Source organism: Centroberyx affinis, unplaced genomic scaffold (genome assembly GCF_046629955.1).
Source record: "Centroberyx affinis isolate AG114_WGS23_722 - 3 ecotype Tasmania unplaced genomic scaffold, CSIRO-AGI_Caff_v1 ptg002853l_1, whole genome shotgun sequence".
Classification (NCBI taxonomy): domain Eukaryota; kingdom Metazoa; phylum Chordata; class Actinopteri; order Beryciformes; family Berycidae; genus Centroberyx; species Centroberyx affinis.
Window position 1 is genome coordinate 144,199 of NW_027280989.1, and position 16,662 is coordinate 160,860.

A 16,662-nucleotide genomic window follows, 5' to 3' on the forward strand; every position below is an offset into this window, starting at 1 on the left:
GGTAAAAAACAACAAAAACCTCAAGACGACGGACGCTACGTCTGAAAGCTTTGATCAACACAAAGCCTCCTTTTGTCTTCATGTTCTTTTCGATCAAATCCAATTAATTTCGCTCAAACCAACAGAGCTAACATTATGCATTAAGAGACCAAAATGAACCAGAATGAGGAAGGATAATTTATATTTCGTTTCAGTTTTATTTTCACAGTAATCACAAAGAAAAATTAAGGTATTCATATTTAACTTAAAGCAGGCACTTTTTAAATGTAATGCAGAAACAAAAGATGTGATGGTGGTGGATAACAAAATTAAGAAACCAGAACACTCAAGGATCTTGAAGAGTTTGAGAGTAAAAATTTCCACAACTACAAAATAAAAAGAAACTGCCTTTATGCCCAAAAACACATCAAAGTGTTTTTGGACGTGAAGGCCTACAGCTGAAACAGGTCGACGATACAAACATTTCCATGTGTCTGGTATTTGGATAAGATGGGTGTTAATTACACTGAACAAGTGTAAAATTGAACAAATTGAAAATTATTTACTCTATGAAAACTGTTCATTCTGTAAATTCATAAATAGTCACACATTCTAACCTTATATAAATACACTCTTCCAAACAATGTGTCCTTTCAGCACATCCATGTGTCTGGTTTGGGAGACCACAGATATGTTTAACTCTTTAACCTTATACGTTAATAACATCATATTGGCAAAACATATGTTATTAACATGCAGTATATTGTGTTGAAAAGTAACACAAATGTTTGTTGTCTCAAAACACACACACACAAATGTGTTGAAAATGACACATCCTATAGGAGTGTGGTTAGACAGCAGTTCAGTGCCACACAGCTTTCCTGCCAGACTCGAGACTCTGGCCCTCACACACAAAACAACAAACAGTGAAACATGGACAGAACGAACTGGATACAGAATCTCCAGACAAACAGAAAATGCTTAGTGAATAGCTCCACCTGACGCACTGAGCTATAAGTGCACTTATTTCAGAGTTAGGTGCAGGCACATCTATGCATGGACAAATAACACTATATAATTTGCCCAAAAACCAAGAGAGACTTTGCAGCCAATCCTCAACGGGGGTCACATTCACTCTCAGTTGCCGTCAGCAGCCTCTGCCTCCTTGGTTCCTGCCTTCTTGTTGCTGCCGTCCTTGGCGGTGCGGTTGAGGCTCCCGTTCAGAAAGCTCTCTGCAGTCTGACGCTGGAAGTGCTTCCTGGTGCCCACCAGGGAGGGGTTGTTGACCAGGGTGTAGAGGAGCTGCCAGTGCCCGCGAGCCCTTTTGGCACTGGACACTTTGTGCTGTTTCTTCTCCTGTTGGACCAGCTGGATCCCTGAGAACATTCAGACACCACATTAGCACCAAGGCTATGTCCGCGCTGCTAGCAGACACAGCTACACACCAGTCCTTCTCACAGGCCTAGACAGCCTTTCCTAATCTAAATTGGAATGGGAAAAGAGTCTTTTGAAATGCACTGTTTGGAGGATAGCCACCCAGGACCAGCTAGATACTACAGAAAGAGTAATAATAGAAGTAATCATATTCTAATCCTCTGAGCATGGTTGGAGCATATTGAGCTTGCCATTAACACATTGAAAGCTTAAGCCCCTTGGGCTGCATGAATATGAAACAGGCAATTAGAGTAGCTCATCTGTGTAATCAGCTACTCAAGAATTAATCTTTGTAAAACAATAGATTATTACTGATAATGCATTGTTCTCTGGATGCAAACAAGCAACATCGCCACCATTCATTTGTAATAGGACCCAGCCAGGCCCAGATACCACAGAGTTGGACGACAATGGATGAATCCTGATGCATTTGCCTGCTAATTGCTCACTATAATGTGCATCCTCTAGTGACCACATGTAGCATATTATCACTCACCTCCTATTTGAATACATAATATCACTGTCACTGCTAATGATCAACCACCAGCCTCGAATTACCTGTTAATATTTTTGGATAAAATACACAAAGAATAAATATGTGTGATGGTGAACTACAGAGCTGTCTCTTTGTCTCTACACTGTCAGAGGCTGAGAGCTCAGGCGAGCGTGGGCACACCATAAGGATGACCGATTAGTTTATGACAGATCTGATGGAGACCAGCACCAGGACTGTAAATTATTCCACATTGAGACTCAATTTGCTCTTGACATATTAAATCAGAACCGCTAATCTTTCATTCCTCCTGTACGTGCAAGACAGTGTTATGATCCAATTATGTTTTAGAGTGACCTGCCAGAGTCTGCGCCTGAATTCTAAATATCTCTGGAGAAATTAAACATGCCACACTCCTTTTATTGTGGAGCTGAGTCTGAATCTTTAAATGTATAAACATGTTGAAGAGAAACACACGGCAGCTGTTTTGTGGACTACCAAGTCTGACTGCGCTTGCAAAATGGTGCAGTGTGAATTGCACCATAAGTATTCTGTATCATATAATAAATGAACAATGAGCATGTAGTCTCTCATGGTATCGCGTTTTGTGCTACAGACCTTCCTCGGCATCCCGCGCCCTCTGTGCAGCATTTCCCTCCTGACCCACAGACTGGAGCAGCATCCCACAGAAGGCCTTCATCACAGGGTGAGACTGGCTCACCTCAATCTTCAGATAATGAGCATAGCAGCGGTAGGCTGCAGAAAGACAGAGGGAGGGGTGTCACTCTGACTGGGCAAAAGCAATAAACACATAGGATTGCACCCCGGGTTGGCTCTGAGGCAATCACACATAATGGCCATACAATCACAGTTTTTTTACCCGCCCGCTTTTCCTCACAACAGATGTCTCATGTCTGCAGCCATTTCTGAGATCGGTGCGCAATTAGATTCCCTTGCGTTGCACAGAATACAGATATCATACGAGCTGCACTGAGCTTCTAGCATGGCAAAGTGGAGAGGATACGCATTTCTGGCCTCTAAGTGGGATCACTAGAAGTGCATTTGCTCATGGGAAAATTGGTTCTCTTTATCTTATACTGTGGAAGCATCAAGCACAAGAGTGGAAAAAAGCCCGCTGGCAACTACAAAGGTAAAAGACTTTGCATGTTGTTAATACTAATGAATATGTTAACATTGTGTGTCTGAAATTCAGCAGTGTACTCTCCATAGCACAGCAGGACTTGAAGAAAATATGTAAAATATAATAAAGCAATGAAATCTAAGAGATGGAATTAGCAAGCACTGCCTTGTTGATTTTATTGTTCATTGAATGCAAGTATAATGCACCAAGCACTTTATTTTTCATGTGTATCCGCACTATTTTTAAGGGGAGAGAGCCAGGGCACAAGCTTTGCATTGAAACATGCTGTATTTCTTTTAATGCACAGGGCAGCTGACTTGAACTCGGGGGTCGGCATAATGGCCACTGACCGTATGGCTGCACTGATCATCATCTGTGCATCATCGGTAGAGAATGTCTGGCTCACCTGGGTCAAACGCCTCCACATTGCGGTTAAGAAGACTGATATCCATGCGTCCCAAATGGACAATGTTGAACAGGGCTGTGATGACCAGGCGCCACAGTCCCAGCAGTACCCCAATCAAAACATTGACTGGAAACAGCAGGTAGGTCAGCAGGAACAGACTACCCCTGTAAAATAGATTAGATTGTATTAACCATACAGTACTATGCTGCAGGTCTAATGCAGTAAAAAGCTTACAAAACGGCAAATAACTGAATACATACACAATACATGGCAATAAATACAGTGAATCAGTGTGCGAAATGTAGTTCTACCTGTTGTCAAGGTCTCGTGTGCCTGCCGTTTTTTTGATAAAGCAAAACCTGGCGGTAATATGTTGAATCAACACAGCCAAGAGAAGCATCAACCAGAAGGGCCTGAAAGGACAAATCAACAATCATACATCTCCTGTAGTGATACGAGGAAGACAGATGGCAAATACCATTTCATGACTGACAGGACAATATGGAGGACAGAGATATTACTGTACAGCATACATGGAGCATGCCGTCGCTGCCGAGTGAAAACCTTGTATCTCTCAAATGTCCACTTTTCAGAAACTAAGAAAAACAGCCTTACTTTCAGATCGACCACAATGCATTTTTGAGTTTATCCAGTGGGTTTTGAAAAGGCTTCATAAGGCCAAGGGGTTGCAGAATTTTCTCAGCCAAAAGAAGTCATCCAATTGAAGTTAAAACACAAAAAATCACCTGAATTCGAGTTACAAGGTTTTCACATGACAACAGCGATGTTATGGCAGGGAATGATGTCTTAGTCAAACAGCCCATGGACAGAGGTAGAGTGTAATGTGTGAGATGAGATGTGAGGACTCTCACCACATGCTCCACAGGATTTTAAAGAGTATCAGATTCTCTCCATGCAAGACAGGCATGATAATGAGGAAGACAGCAATCAGAAGGCAGAGGAAGAACACCATGGTTTGGATGATCATGCCTGGAGGGGAGAAATCAGAGCTTCAGGGCTACAGCAGGCACCTTGTCTAGCATGTTGCTTTATAGACTGACAACAGCTTTAGACTACACACCCACTCTACTCTCATGTAATGGTGAAAGGAAATTGTGATCCAGCTATCTCAAGAGCACGACTTGAAAGACATCCATTAGTGAACCGCATCTATAGCCACACTGCACATCATACTATAAAGCGAGGAATCTCTGTCTGTATGTGTGTCCTTCGCATATCTCGAGAACCGTTCGTCCGATCTACTTCACACTTGGCGGGTGTATTGCTGGGGACCCAAGGACGTGCAGTGTCGGATTGGACACACGACACGTTCAATATTAATAAACTTTGAATAAACAAGCAAACAGCGCTCTGTGCAGCAGCGGGGCTCAAAGCAAGCGACTGATAGCCTACACCTATCTTGAACGGGCACTGCACTAGTTTATTCTAATGGAGAGCCCACTTGATGCTCTAAAATTTCATTTGGACACATAAGGGAAGTGAAATTAGATTTCCTAGCAACAAAGGTAAAGTTAGAGTAGAATATATCTTCAAAATTAAATACTACTTCTACAGAAGCAGTATTAATAACATCTTATATCTCTTATACAAACTATTTTGCCACTTTATAAAATTTGATGGCAAACACTTCCCTCTATTCTAACAGATGGAATAGCATTTCATTGTTTCAAACTCAATGTTGTGATAATCAAAGGCTTAACAACAGTTTGTAAGAAAGACAACAAAATGTTTTCGGAAATCAAAACTCCTCTCTTTGCCTATTGCCATTATCTCCCATCAAACCCAGAGGGCATGTGCAGCTATACCAAAGCAGAGGTGGGCTGCGGTGAAGCTGGTGTATCCCATCCAGCAGACCAGCGCCGGACGGGACGGCCTGATGCTTCTCTGGCAGTTGTACACATTATAGATATCTCCTCTGTACAGCCCCTTCAGGTTTGACCTATGGAAGGAAAAACACAATCCAGACATTAAGACAATGGAGCCCTATGCAATATATAAACCAATTCATTATTAGATGCACAAATTACATAGGAAATTAAAGAGGTAATTTAGCATGGGATACAGTTGAATTGCAATTCGATATTCGACTCGGAAACTAATTTCTTTTAATACGGCATAATTTACGGTAATAGCGAAGTATTTCATTTCTTATCTTAATAGCCGTTTTCAATTCTGCCAGCAGAGTGAATGCTATTCTGTCTGGATGATTAGTACTCCATTATGTTATAATAACTCCAGTGTCAACCATTACTGTATAATGAAGGAACCAGAATGTGCGGCACGTTTGTGGTGCAGACAACAAACTTTGGGCTGCACTGTTTTGTTCTCAAACTTACCGATGCAGAACCATGGACCTCATGAGCATAGCCAGGTTGACCAAGCAGGACAGGGTCATCGCACAGATATAGCACACTGCCAAAACACACACAGCACATGACACCCAGGTTGTTTATTGTGGCAGGGTCTCATTCATAGACACTCAGCACTTTCTGACATCACTTCTGCTGATACAGAGTTAGTCCTATGTGAAAAACATGCAGCGAATAAGATATTGCACAGCATAGCTATTCCAGCTTGTATTTGGTGTGTTATAGTGTGATTTAAGAAGTATGAGCAACTAAGCCAGCATAAGAGGAGGACCACGTTAACTCTAAGTGTTACTGTGAATTGCCTGCAGCCACATTGTCTCACTTAGACTCCAATATGATATAACCAAAGAAACACATTATGAATCCTACTCTATTCAGTAAGTGGTTATAATGCGTTCTGCATATTTCATATCACTAAATGGCAGCATGAATCTCTGCATCCGCTCACCTTCTACACACCACATGTAATAGACCACTATCCTGACCACTTCTGCTTTGTCTGGAGACAGATTTATCCTGAAGCCAGAGAGCATGTAGGCGATCTCTTCATTGACTCCCATGCGGGCGGTCTGGAGAGTTGGCACCACTGCCAAGACCAGCAGCAGCGACATCTAAGGAAGAGGAAGTTTATTCAACAAAACAAGAAAACAACCTCTTACCTCAGCATGGTGCTACAATGGGTTTGGGAGCATAAAACTGCTTTTAAGGGGTGCACATAATACATTCAATAGGTACTTAACACAGTGTATACATGAATAAACAATTCACTTTCGTGACTGCTTCACTACATGTTTATGTATTATGTTATAGTTTGACATAATATTGGATTACATAATACATAACATGGATTAAGTCTACAGTAATAGATTAGGTAATTACCTGGTATAGGGAAATGAATGACACTACGCCAGATACCGCCAACTTCAGTGGAAAACGGAAAACTGATAAAACAAAAAACAACAAAAGTGTTATAAAACTTAAGAGGAGACAAACAACACACCAAGACATGACCAGACACAAAACAAGACACAGATGTCATATTTACCATCCTCTGGTGTATAAATGTATGACTTGACAGCATCAATTATCCTTTGAGTGATTTTGGGTTTCTCTGTGCTCGATGTACTGAGGAGAAAGGTGCACAGAGTTAAAATCATTTGTTTTACCTCACACTGACATTGGAAATCATCATTCCAATTGAGCCATTCTACAGAAGGCAATTCAGCTTTACCATTCTCCTTATCTTTGAATACATCAAATTATAGACAATTTGTTTCCATGTATACTCATGCAATATCTGTGAAATCAGATCCAGATAAAGCCGAAGCTGGAGGAAATACTTTCTTCCCTGGCACTCATTCACCATGATGACCTCAGGAAAACTATTTTCAATGACCTTTGCATCTCCCATGGGTAATTTGCATTGATCATCTGCAGTGTGTGAGGAGCCATTTACAAGCCTTTGTCCAGTGCCAGGACAGTAACCCAGGCCCTCTAGACCGTCTCCCTGCTCACTCTGCCACCCTACCGCTGAACATTTTATTGTAATGACTATACCTTACTCCCTCTCTCCATTAGGATTTCCCCAGATAAAATCAGCTTCCTCTTTCCAGTGGAATAAAGAGTGGAAGCAAAGTGGATGTTTTATATTTGCATGATATTCACACCATCAATTGAGGCCATCTGTTGAATATATCTGGCAGGAACAGAGGATACTTTCCAGACTGGGAAGCCCCTACTCCCACTGATGTGATGTACTAGAAATGCCCTCTTCCTGTAACTTAGTGATGAAGCTACACTGCAAAGATATTCATCCACAGAACAAGTTTCATTACGTAAGTTCATTTTGGAAATAGAACTCCCTCATCAGTTGCATTAACACTCAGAAATTGTGATGATAGAAGGCACAGACCAAGTTGTTTTGTATTTCTCAACATTACACTACATTATAACTTCTGCAAACCAGAGAGAAGCCAAACACATTATTATGTAACACAACACAATATTATATGTTAATGTCACTGAAATCTGCATACTGATTTGACATTAAACGCCCAATACAAATGGATTACTCTGTGATCACTGTTTAAGTTGAACAATGATTTTTTTTTTTCAGCGTAAAGTTTTTCATTTAATCATAGGATTATGCAAACTCTGTAAATCCGCACTGCAAAACTATGATAACTTGGTAGCACTGAGTCGGAGGTGTGGCAGCTCATCCTCACCTGACTTTGGTGGGCTTCTTCTTCTTGAGGATTCTCTTTACATAGTCTCTATAGTAGCTGCTGTTTAAATCCTAAAATCAAAAGAATAGCAAGAATAGCACACCGTGTGAGAGACAGTTGAAAGGAAAACAAAAATAGCAAATAGGCTTAACATATTTCAAAATTTAACATCATTAGCAAAAAGTCTGAAAGCTGTATAAATTGATTTGATTTTTGGGGGTGACAGATGGCATCTCAGTCTGAGCCTTCAAATTCCAAGATTCTCGACCTCCTCTGGAAACGAAGGGCAGGTTATAGATCCCAGCATGGCTTTCTGGGTACAACGGCACATTTTATCTTTGCAAACTAATACCAATATAACTGAACAATGCAAAAATAAAAGTGTTAAGTATGTAACGCACATATCTTTACAGATTTGTGGCATCAGGTGCAGTGGTGTGGGGTGCAGGAGGGGCGGATGAGTCAAACCCCAGGCAATCGCCTCACCCCGGCTTTGTCACAACCATGCAGAGATTAGCATCAAATAAACACAGCATTGTGTCTCCCGAGTGAGAAAACAACGCAACCTTTTCATAATCTGATCAAGAACATAACGTAAACCAATTACGTCAAATCTACTTAAAATGATTAGGCCACCGGCACGCTGCGTTGGACTCCACATTTCCCTCTGCCTACTTTGTATGAGCACGATAAGCCCCTTGATTAGAGAGTGGCTTATGATGGTTTTTCACGTGCACAGAATCAGAAGAAATGTGCTTCTTAGCGAGTTTTTTTCTCCTTTTTATAGTTTAGGCTTACTTGAACTTACACAAGAAAGCAACACACACAGTTCTATCCATTTTATTAAGCAAGCAGGTCGCATAATTAGTGCCAGGCCTGTACAACTGGACTATGTTTATTCTCAGACCAATCTTGAGAATGACTGTCAGAGGAATTGCTCTCGGATCAAAAACTTACCTCAGTAGCATTGTTTTTTTCAGTGCCCTTTAAGCCCTTGAATAGGAGAAGGGGATACTGGAAACTAAGGAATGCCAAACAAGCTATTTGGGGCAGGCTGGAGAAAAGAGAGTAGTGCTTGTGGATCTGCAAAGAAAAAAGAATCTAAATCAGCAAGTGACTTGTTGTTGGAGTTAGTCACACACTAGAAATGCATCTTAAAACTAGTGTGTTGTGATGGGGTCCCATCTGGCCATATTTTCCCCAGACTGAAATAGTATGATATAGTGCTTGGGAGACAATGCAGAAATATTTTCAATCTTCATGCTTAGTTATACACCAAGTATACGGTGACTCATTATTTTCTTTTTCTTTCATTTGACTCCAGTAAAAAGATGGAATAATCCCTTACCCCTGGGTTTAAGTCAGTAAAATGTAAATTAAATGCACTTGTATATAAAAAGCCAATAAAGGCCTTTCAGATTTTCTGTTTAGTGAACTTTATTTGCTAGATTATCATCATTGGGTGTTTTTTGTTCTATAGCCCTGAAATGTAGCTAAAAACATACTGAGATTTTGCATCAAAACATTGATATAATCTGTTGGAGGAAAGCATCACAATATCATTGATGGATTTCTCTCCTGCATGAGTTGAGCCACAGCTCATGCCACATTGTTGCATCTCCTCACTCGGGGATCCCAAAATGCATATTGATTCATATTATTAAATGGTGTATACCAGAATATAAGCTTTTGCCTTTATGGTGATTATTAAGAGAACAAAGAGCTCAAACTATGCAGATCAGCTCCATGCTGTCTGCAGCTTTTGGTGTGTGCCAACTCACTGATGGGATAAGCAGTGTGGCCACGGCATTATTATTAGGAGATGACTGTTACACAATGTGAAGCTTGGGTGTCTCTCTTTTACTGACAAAGACTAAAATGATTAACTGTGACAAAGCCTCTTGATTAAGAGCAACAAACACTGGAACCAATTGTTTTGACTCCTGGCTATTCATCGCCCAGAATATCCACACAATATGGCATCTGCACAAAATCTAGGGACAGCTAAGCAGGAGGGGGTGAGGACTAAAGCTCAAACCATGTATCCATGAATCCAACTTACACTCATCTATTCAAATCACATCTCCCACTATAATACAGACAAGCTTTGTTCTGTTACCAATGGCTTTCCAGACTAGAACAAATCAGCAGTTGTCTTTGCAATAAACCCCTAAAGCTTGGACAGATGAGACACTACAGAGAACACAACACATTTAAGAAATACTGGGACAATCAGAGAAATATCAGCTATATCTAACTCTGTATCTGTTACAGATGCATGCACTGGAAAGCACTGGGGTATTCAGTGGGATGTTTGCTTACCTGAGGTGTTTTGGGGCAGTCGATTTTCTGCCAGACCAGAACACCGAAGTGTGTCCATGACAACAGGCTACCAAGTACATAGCCAACTTTGTTATGTAAGGTGCCACATGCCAGGAGAGGGTAGTATAGAGCGGGGTAATAGAACAGGGCCAGAATCATCCAGTTCTCTGCAAATACAACAAAGGAAAGTGTGAAGACCCAAAACATCAAAAGAATACCATGGAGAGATCCAATATCAAATGGTTGGACAAGTGCTGCTTAGCGTCTGTCCATTCATGATTTACTGTACCACGTGACTGTCCAAACAAGACTGTTACTCTGACAACTAATTCCACTTTTTTCCACACTAAAAGACAACTTGTTTTCTCAAAATAGCTTGTGACTGACTTTAGATCATGCAGTGTCGAATAGCCACTATATTTCCTACTCTGCTGAACCTTGTACTGTTTAGGGATTGTGTAGAGTAGCAGGGGACTGACTCCTTAAATTCTTATGTAATTTAATTTCAGAAAAAAAGATTATAAAAAAAGCTTCTTGCAAAGCTTACCATCCAACCCCTAAGTCGAAAATAATAGAGAAACATGGAAACAAAATAATCCAATTACATAACATAAGTATTTTACAAATAGACAATGTCTATTTGTGGAGGCACATCAATCAGTGTTTAGTGTGTGGATCCTATCTACTCCCATCAACCAAGCCTTACTTTTGGACACATGTCCTAACCCTTGTTCAAAAGGGGGGCAGTGAATCACTTTCATACAATGCATTTTGAAGAGAAGAGTCTCAGAAAATGACCAATGCCTCCCAAACTAGGAAAGACACTACAGACACAAGGCTTCAAAACAACTATATCATAAAATCAAAATATAGTTACTGTTTACATTGTCAAAACTAACTACCAAAGTGTGAGCTAAAAGCAAAAATACAAGCTAAAGGGAAAAAATTGAGGCAAAACACTGCATCTATTGAAGATTTCCCAGCCCGGGACAAATTGACTGCGGCAAGAGTGATGTTAGTGGCTTCCTCACGTTTGTTCCCTAAGTCGGTGGAGAAGGGGAGGGGGTTTGGCGAGATCACCAGGCCACACAGTTTGCAGAAGAGCACTCCAAACACAGCTACTGCCAGGCCCTTGTGCTGGGTATGGTCCAGGAAGTTGACCGGACTGTGGAATCAAGCAGCAGGTATTTAGAGCCCCCATGTTACCAGCTCCACATCTGACAGAAACTGTTATTCAGCACAAATGATCACACTAAAGAGGAAGCAGCTATTTAATCACATATTTAAACCCGAGATCAAACAGGGCCTCACCTGAGCAAACCTGGGAGTCCTTTCTGTCCATCTCCCAGCTTCGTGCGCCTGGCTAAAATTGCGAGGATCAGCATGACAACAAGCTGGAAGAGGAGACAGCTCAGTTAGCCCCATCTGCCCCCTCCTGACCCACAACAGTGTGCCCTGTGCAGCTATGAACCCTGGTTTGGACTATAAACAAGGGGAGTCCATGCCACAAAAGGCCAAACCCTAGTCTCTCATTAGTGCTCCCCATAGATCTGATCTGAATGAATCTCCATTAGTCAGGATCACTGGCCAGTGTGAGTTCAGTGACCTTACATGACACATTTAGGAAACACAAAGGCTGGAAAAACGGCCTTGCTATGATTTGGGCAAACAAGGACTAATTACTAGGAGTCTTTTTAAACAGACATCAAAGGTTGAGAAGGTAAAGTCCCAGTAAAACCACTATTTAAGCATTTGACATCTTAACAAATTAAGATTATGTGTAACACATAGTGTAATGTTAATGATAGTGGATCAAATATTGGCTGAGTAGCACATGGTTGACTACTATGCCTCAGAGGGCCAATTTGCTCAGAAATAGATCTTCTGCACTCAACGATTACACATTTATTTTCTACATTACTTTAATTGCATGACTTAATTAAAACAGAGCTGAGTGTGGCAGCCATGCACTGCAAAAGCCTATCAATGGAAAGGAAAGCATGATATCTGGGTGTATCATAAAACATGCTTTTCTTCTGACACCTAGGTGTGATATCATACACCCAATGAATGAATGACAGTGAATGACAGGATGGTGTGAACTGGTGTCACATTAATCCAACAGGAGAGGGGACTTACAGATATTGCAGTGATGCATATATGGTAGAGCCTGTCATCAGCAGTGGGGTCACATGGAGGGATTATTCTGAAAGAAAGGGGGAAAAAATCACACAGCAAAACAATCAATCTGTTAGAGTCTTATAACTCGAGGCACTTGAGTCATACCTATACATCACTAAACCTCTCACACGTCGGTGTCAAGACCATTTGTGGCTGGGAGCTTGTGTGGCCCGCTGAAATCGCATAGCAGAGATTTGCATTTAAACGGATTGCTATCAGCGTGACACAGGAAAACAACAAATGTCTATGTTCACGTTCCCGTACACTTGAGGAGCAGGAATGCTTGCTCATGGGGTAGTAATTACAAGTGTGAAGTAAATATTCAGAGAAGCCCACAGATATTGTATGACATACTCCAACTATTCCAGGGTGGGACACTTGTACCGTGGTGCCTCATTACAAAAAAACACTACATATATGGCTTGCGGGCATGGAGTTGGCAGCTTCCTGGATGGATGTCATTACATTTTTCAAAAGCGTCTCTTACCTGTCCAAACAACGTGAGAATTTGTAACTTGGCACTCAGGGAGCATACCCTGGCACCAAACCAGACCATTTGTAAATTTAAGGCACTGTCAAAATTCACGTTTCCAGAGAGCCATAATCTCAGACCTTTACAACAGGAGCCAAATAATATCAAACTAACCTGCTAAGCTTGTTTGCAAGTTAGAGCAGTGGTCGGTCCACACAGTGAAAAAACCTTTTCCTCAGACCACAACTCACCACAGCCTGTTAATTTACATGACAGCCAGAGGGTTTATTAGCTAAACATGCAGCCGGTGATAAATGGACACTTGTTCTTCTTGTTCATCTTCCTTTTGTTATACTGTCCACCTGAACCCCTTATTTAAGCTCTCAATGTTTTATCTATTAGTCACTCTGTAACAATGAAAATGGGATAGTAATTTTTTTATACAGAGAAGCAACAAAAAGAACTAACTGGAAATACTGCATGTTTCCTGTTGCATTGTGGGATGGGTCAGGAGCACAGAATGATGTTATCCAAGGGACTGATATGTAATCTGAAATGGCTCACTGGCCTGTTTTGACTCTCTGTTTTGAGTCCAACCTTGTTTGGCACTACTTACTACATCTGATCTTCTATTGACTGAGACATTTGAGGAGTTTTCATTCTGACACATAAAAGCATTTCAGCTGTGGATTAGTTTGAATTGTGTGCACATACTTGTTTCATACTTTTCATACTCAACATTTCAGTTTTCCAAAACAACAGTCATTCCCAAAACATTAAGATAAAACAGGCTCTACTGTAGTATGACAAATGAACTGAAACCGATGCTAGGAGTGAACAGAACCAACAGTATGCACTGGCAAAAGATTGTACCAGTGTGCCAAGTGTCACCTAATACCTCTGTGAGACCATTATCTCACTGCAAAATTGTTCAGACGTAACAGAAGGTTGAACAACCACTGTTACACGTTAAAATAAACCATATACAGATTCAGCACATTATTTACCTGGTCGTGTTTCTTTACATAAACAACAGTATTTTTTAGAATTTTACAGATCTGTTGAAAACTTTTCGGACTGAACTAAGTGGATGTCATTTAGGAAGTTCAGAAGGGAGGGAGAGAGAGAGAGAGGGGGGGAGAGAGAGAGAGGGAGAGAGAGAGAGCAGCAAGTATAACAACCTAAAAGCACTGCCTTTTAATCCCACCAAAGGAACACTATAAGATATATACTTACTCAGGTTGGGCTTTGGGTGGCAAAGGATCTAGGACTGGGTACTCATAGTCCTGTAGAGCATCCTCATCCATTGTGCTGTCTCTTTTTCAAACAGATCCAATGTCTTATAAAAAGGGGCTAGAGCACTGTTCACCGTCCTGCCAATCTCTGGCGAGGTGCCGCTGTGATCCCCTCGCCTGAAGAGGAAAAAGTGTCTCCCAAGTTGGGCTGTGCTGCTGCAGCTGAGTCCTGGTTCCCCTGTGTTTGGTCTCCTCTCTCTCTCTCTCACTCGGTTACCCTCCTTCTCAGCCTGTGTTCAGGTGCCCTGGTCCCACTGTGGAGCTGAGAGTAATGTGACAGTTCCTGGCTGCAGCGTGCCGCCTCCACACTTCAGGCCCTTTTTCAGATGAGGGTTACCACCACACTGGGAGACTGGGGAGAGAGAGAGAGGAAGAGAGTGAGTGAGAGAGAGGGGGAGTGTGTGAAAGGAGGCAGAAATGTTCAGATCTGGGCAGCCAATCTGTAAGGCCACCTGCAGCTTACTGGGATTATATCTACTTCCGGGGTTGTGTTATTGGACCTGTGGCTGGTGGTGAGACGGGTGAGGAGTGCCGACTTACAAAACTCAAGCTAGGGCTGTGTGGGTAGCTGGAAGAGATGAGGCTCTCCTATCAGAGTAGAATTCCATCTGAGATAACAGGGAAATTCAACAGTTGTTCCCTTCAGTCATGTTGCAATTATCTTTGTGAAAGGTTACCAGCAGTAAATCAGTCCGAGTAAATGTGTCCACTGTCCGGCAACACAACCTGGAACCAAACACAGCGAGGCGGGAGGAAACGCACATGTGCAACACAGCCGGACTATACCTATCCTCACCACATAACTCTGCACCTTCATCTTGATAAGGGTCAGGGAAGGGTTCATTCACCCCAGTACTTTGTCTTCAGCAGATAAAGCAATTAAGATAAAGGTTTTCCAAGGGCAGATGCATCTAGATATATTTTTTAAAACCTGGTACCTGCATCTTAATTCTGGCCTGTTGGTGTCCAGTTAGTTTTACATCTTGTTTAGACTCAAACTACTTCAAGATGAAAGCTGAGATTACATCAGCATGGTGTCCCAAACTGCTGTCTTTGTTAAAGTTGAACCACTATATTGTACAGGGATGGCATGGGAAAACAATGACAGCAACAGAAAACAATTACTTCTGAACAATTACTAAATCAGAAAGCAGTGTTGATCAGAAATGGACAAGTAATTTCCAAATAGTCACAACAGTTGTCCTGTCAAGCTATTAATAAAGTTCCTACAGTTGTATTGGGGGAAAGGACGGTTGCTATATTTTCAATTGGGTACACAAGATATGAATGACATGGATTTAACAATGGGTAGATTCACACTGAGGCATAATATTAAACTCAAGGCAATTAATGAATGTGACAACAGTTTTTGAGAGAGAAAATCTAGACATTCACAAGAAGCCCCCAATTAAAGGGAAACACAGACAGGCCAAGGTCAAGGGTCAGGCCAACACCCCAGCTCCAATTAGATTATTTTGGCAACAAGTTGAGTAAAACCAAATGCACTTATATTTCTGTCTGAATAGTCTTTTTGCACTACTACAAGCTGAGCACGGCAAAAAGGATCTACACTAGGGTGGAAGGTAGTGCAGCCTGTGCAACACAGAGACTTGTTTCTGCCTTCAGCTTCAGTGTGCTGAGACTAAGGCCGTTTTGCAATCCTACCTCCATGTCAGCGTACACTCATTATGCTGGGATTACAGTCACACAATGTTAAAAAGGAAACAAAAATAAATTCCTAACACTCCTGAGAAAACATGGTTTCCCGAGGATAGCAAGCCACCAAATCAAATGCACTCCCAAAGAAGAAGTGGCCCAGCAAATAAAGGGGTCAATGAACAAAGAATGCTTTGAACAGTTATAATTACATCAGAGAGATGGAAGTTTGATTGTGCCAGACAGTTCACTTGTATCAGGTTTAGCTATGGTTGTTAGTTAGATGAGTTGTCTCAAAAGCTCTTTGATAGGAAGTATATCAAGCATGAGCCTTGTCAAAACAAACATAATTGGATTACTGATGGACCTACTTTTCTAATCCATTTTTAACAATCTAAACACTAACATCATCAACAATGAATTGGAAAGCCAACCATCCACACAATAATTAAATGTGAATCGTGTGCACAAGGACAGACAAATTTCCTCTTTAGCTAACACATACCAGTGCAAAAAAGATAATTGATACAACCCTTCACCAACACAAAAGGCTTACATGAGTAGAATAAAAATGCTACTTATTTCCATATTTTGCATGTATTTACTTTGTTGCCTTAAAATGGTTTTGATTTCCCCTGAAGCCAGCTGAATACAATTCAACACAGTGG

General features: G+C 41.3%; 1 protein-coding gene across 1 annotated transcript; it reads right to left on the reverse strand.

Moving 5' to 3' along the window:
* Positions 1-1,116: 1,116 nt before the first annotated feature.
* stra6 (signaling receptor and transporter of retinol STRA6) lies at positions 1,117-14,350 on the reverse strand. The gene is made up of 17 exons (XM_071536302.1): positions 14,280-14,350; positions 12,530-12,596; positions 11,702-11,784; positions 11,422-11,555; positions 10,391-10,557; positions 9,026-9,151; positions 8,069-8,139; positions 6,889-6,968; positions 6,723-6,784; positions 6,292-6,454; positions 5,811-5,886; positions 5,280-5,413; positions 4,326-4,443; positions 3,765-3,866; positions 3,454-3,617; positions 2,525-2,662; positions 1,117-1,355 (listed from the first exon to the last, which is right to left on the reverse strand). The coding sequence occupies exons 1-17, from the start codon at positions 14,348-14,350 to the stop codon at positions 1,117-1,119; spliced, it is 1,995 nt and encodes a 664-aa protein (XP_071392403.1).
* Between the last annotated feature and the right edge of the window lie 2,312 nt (positions 14,351-16,662).

Excerpts from the sequence above, each read along its gene's own strand:
- stra6 (XM_071536302.1), bottom strand. The coding sequence starts at position 14,350 with ATGGATGAGGATGCTCTACAGGACTATGAGTACCCAGTCCTAGATCCT. Across the intron at positions 6,969-8,068 it reads AAGAAGCCCACCAAAGTCAG|TACATCGAGCACAGAGAAAC; the intron begins GTGAGGATGAGC and ends CTTTCTCCTCAG. Across the intron at positions 2,663-3,453 it reads TGTGGAGGCGTTTGACCCAG|CCTACCGCTGCTATGCTCAT; the intron begins GTGAGCCAGACA and ends GTCTTTCTGCAG.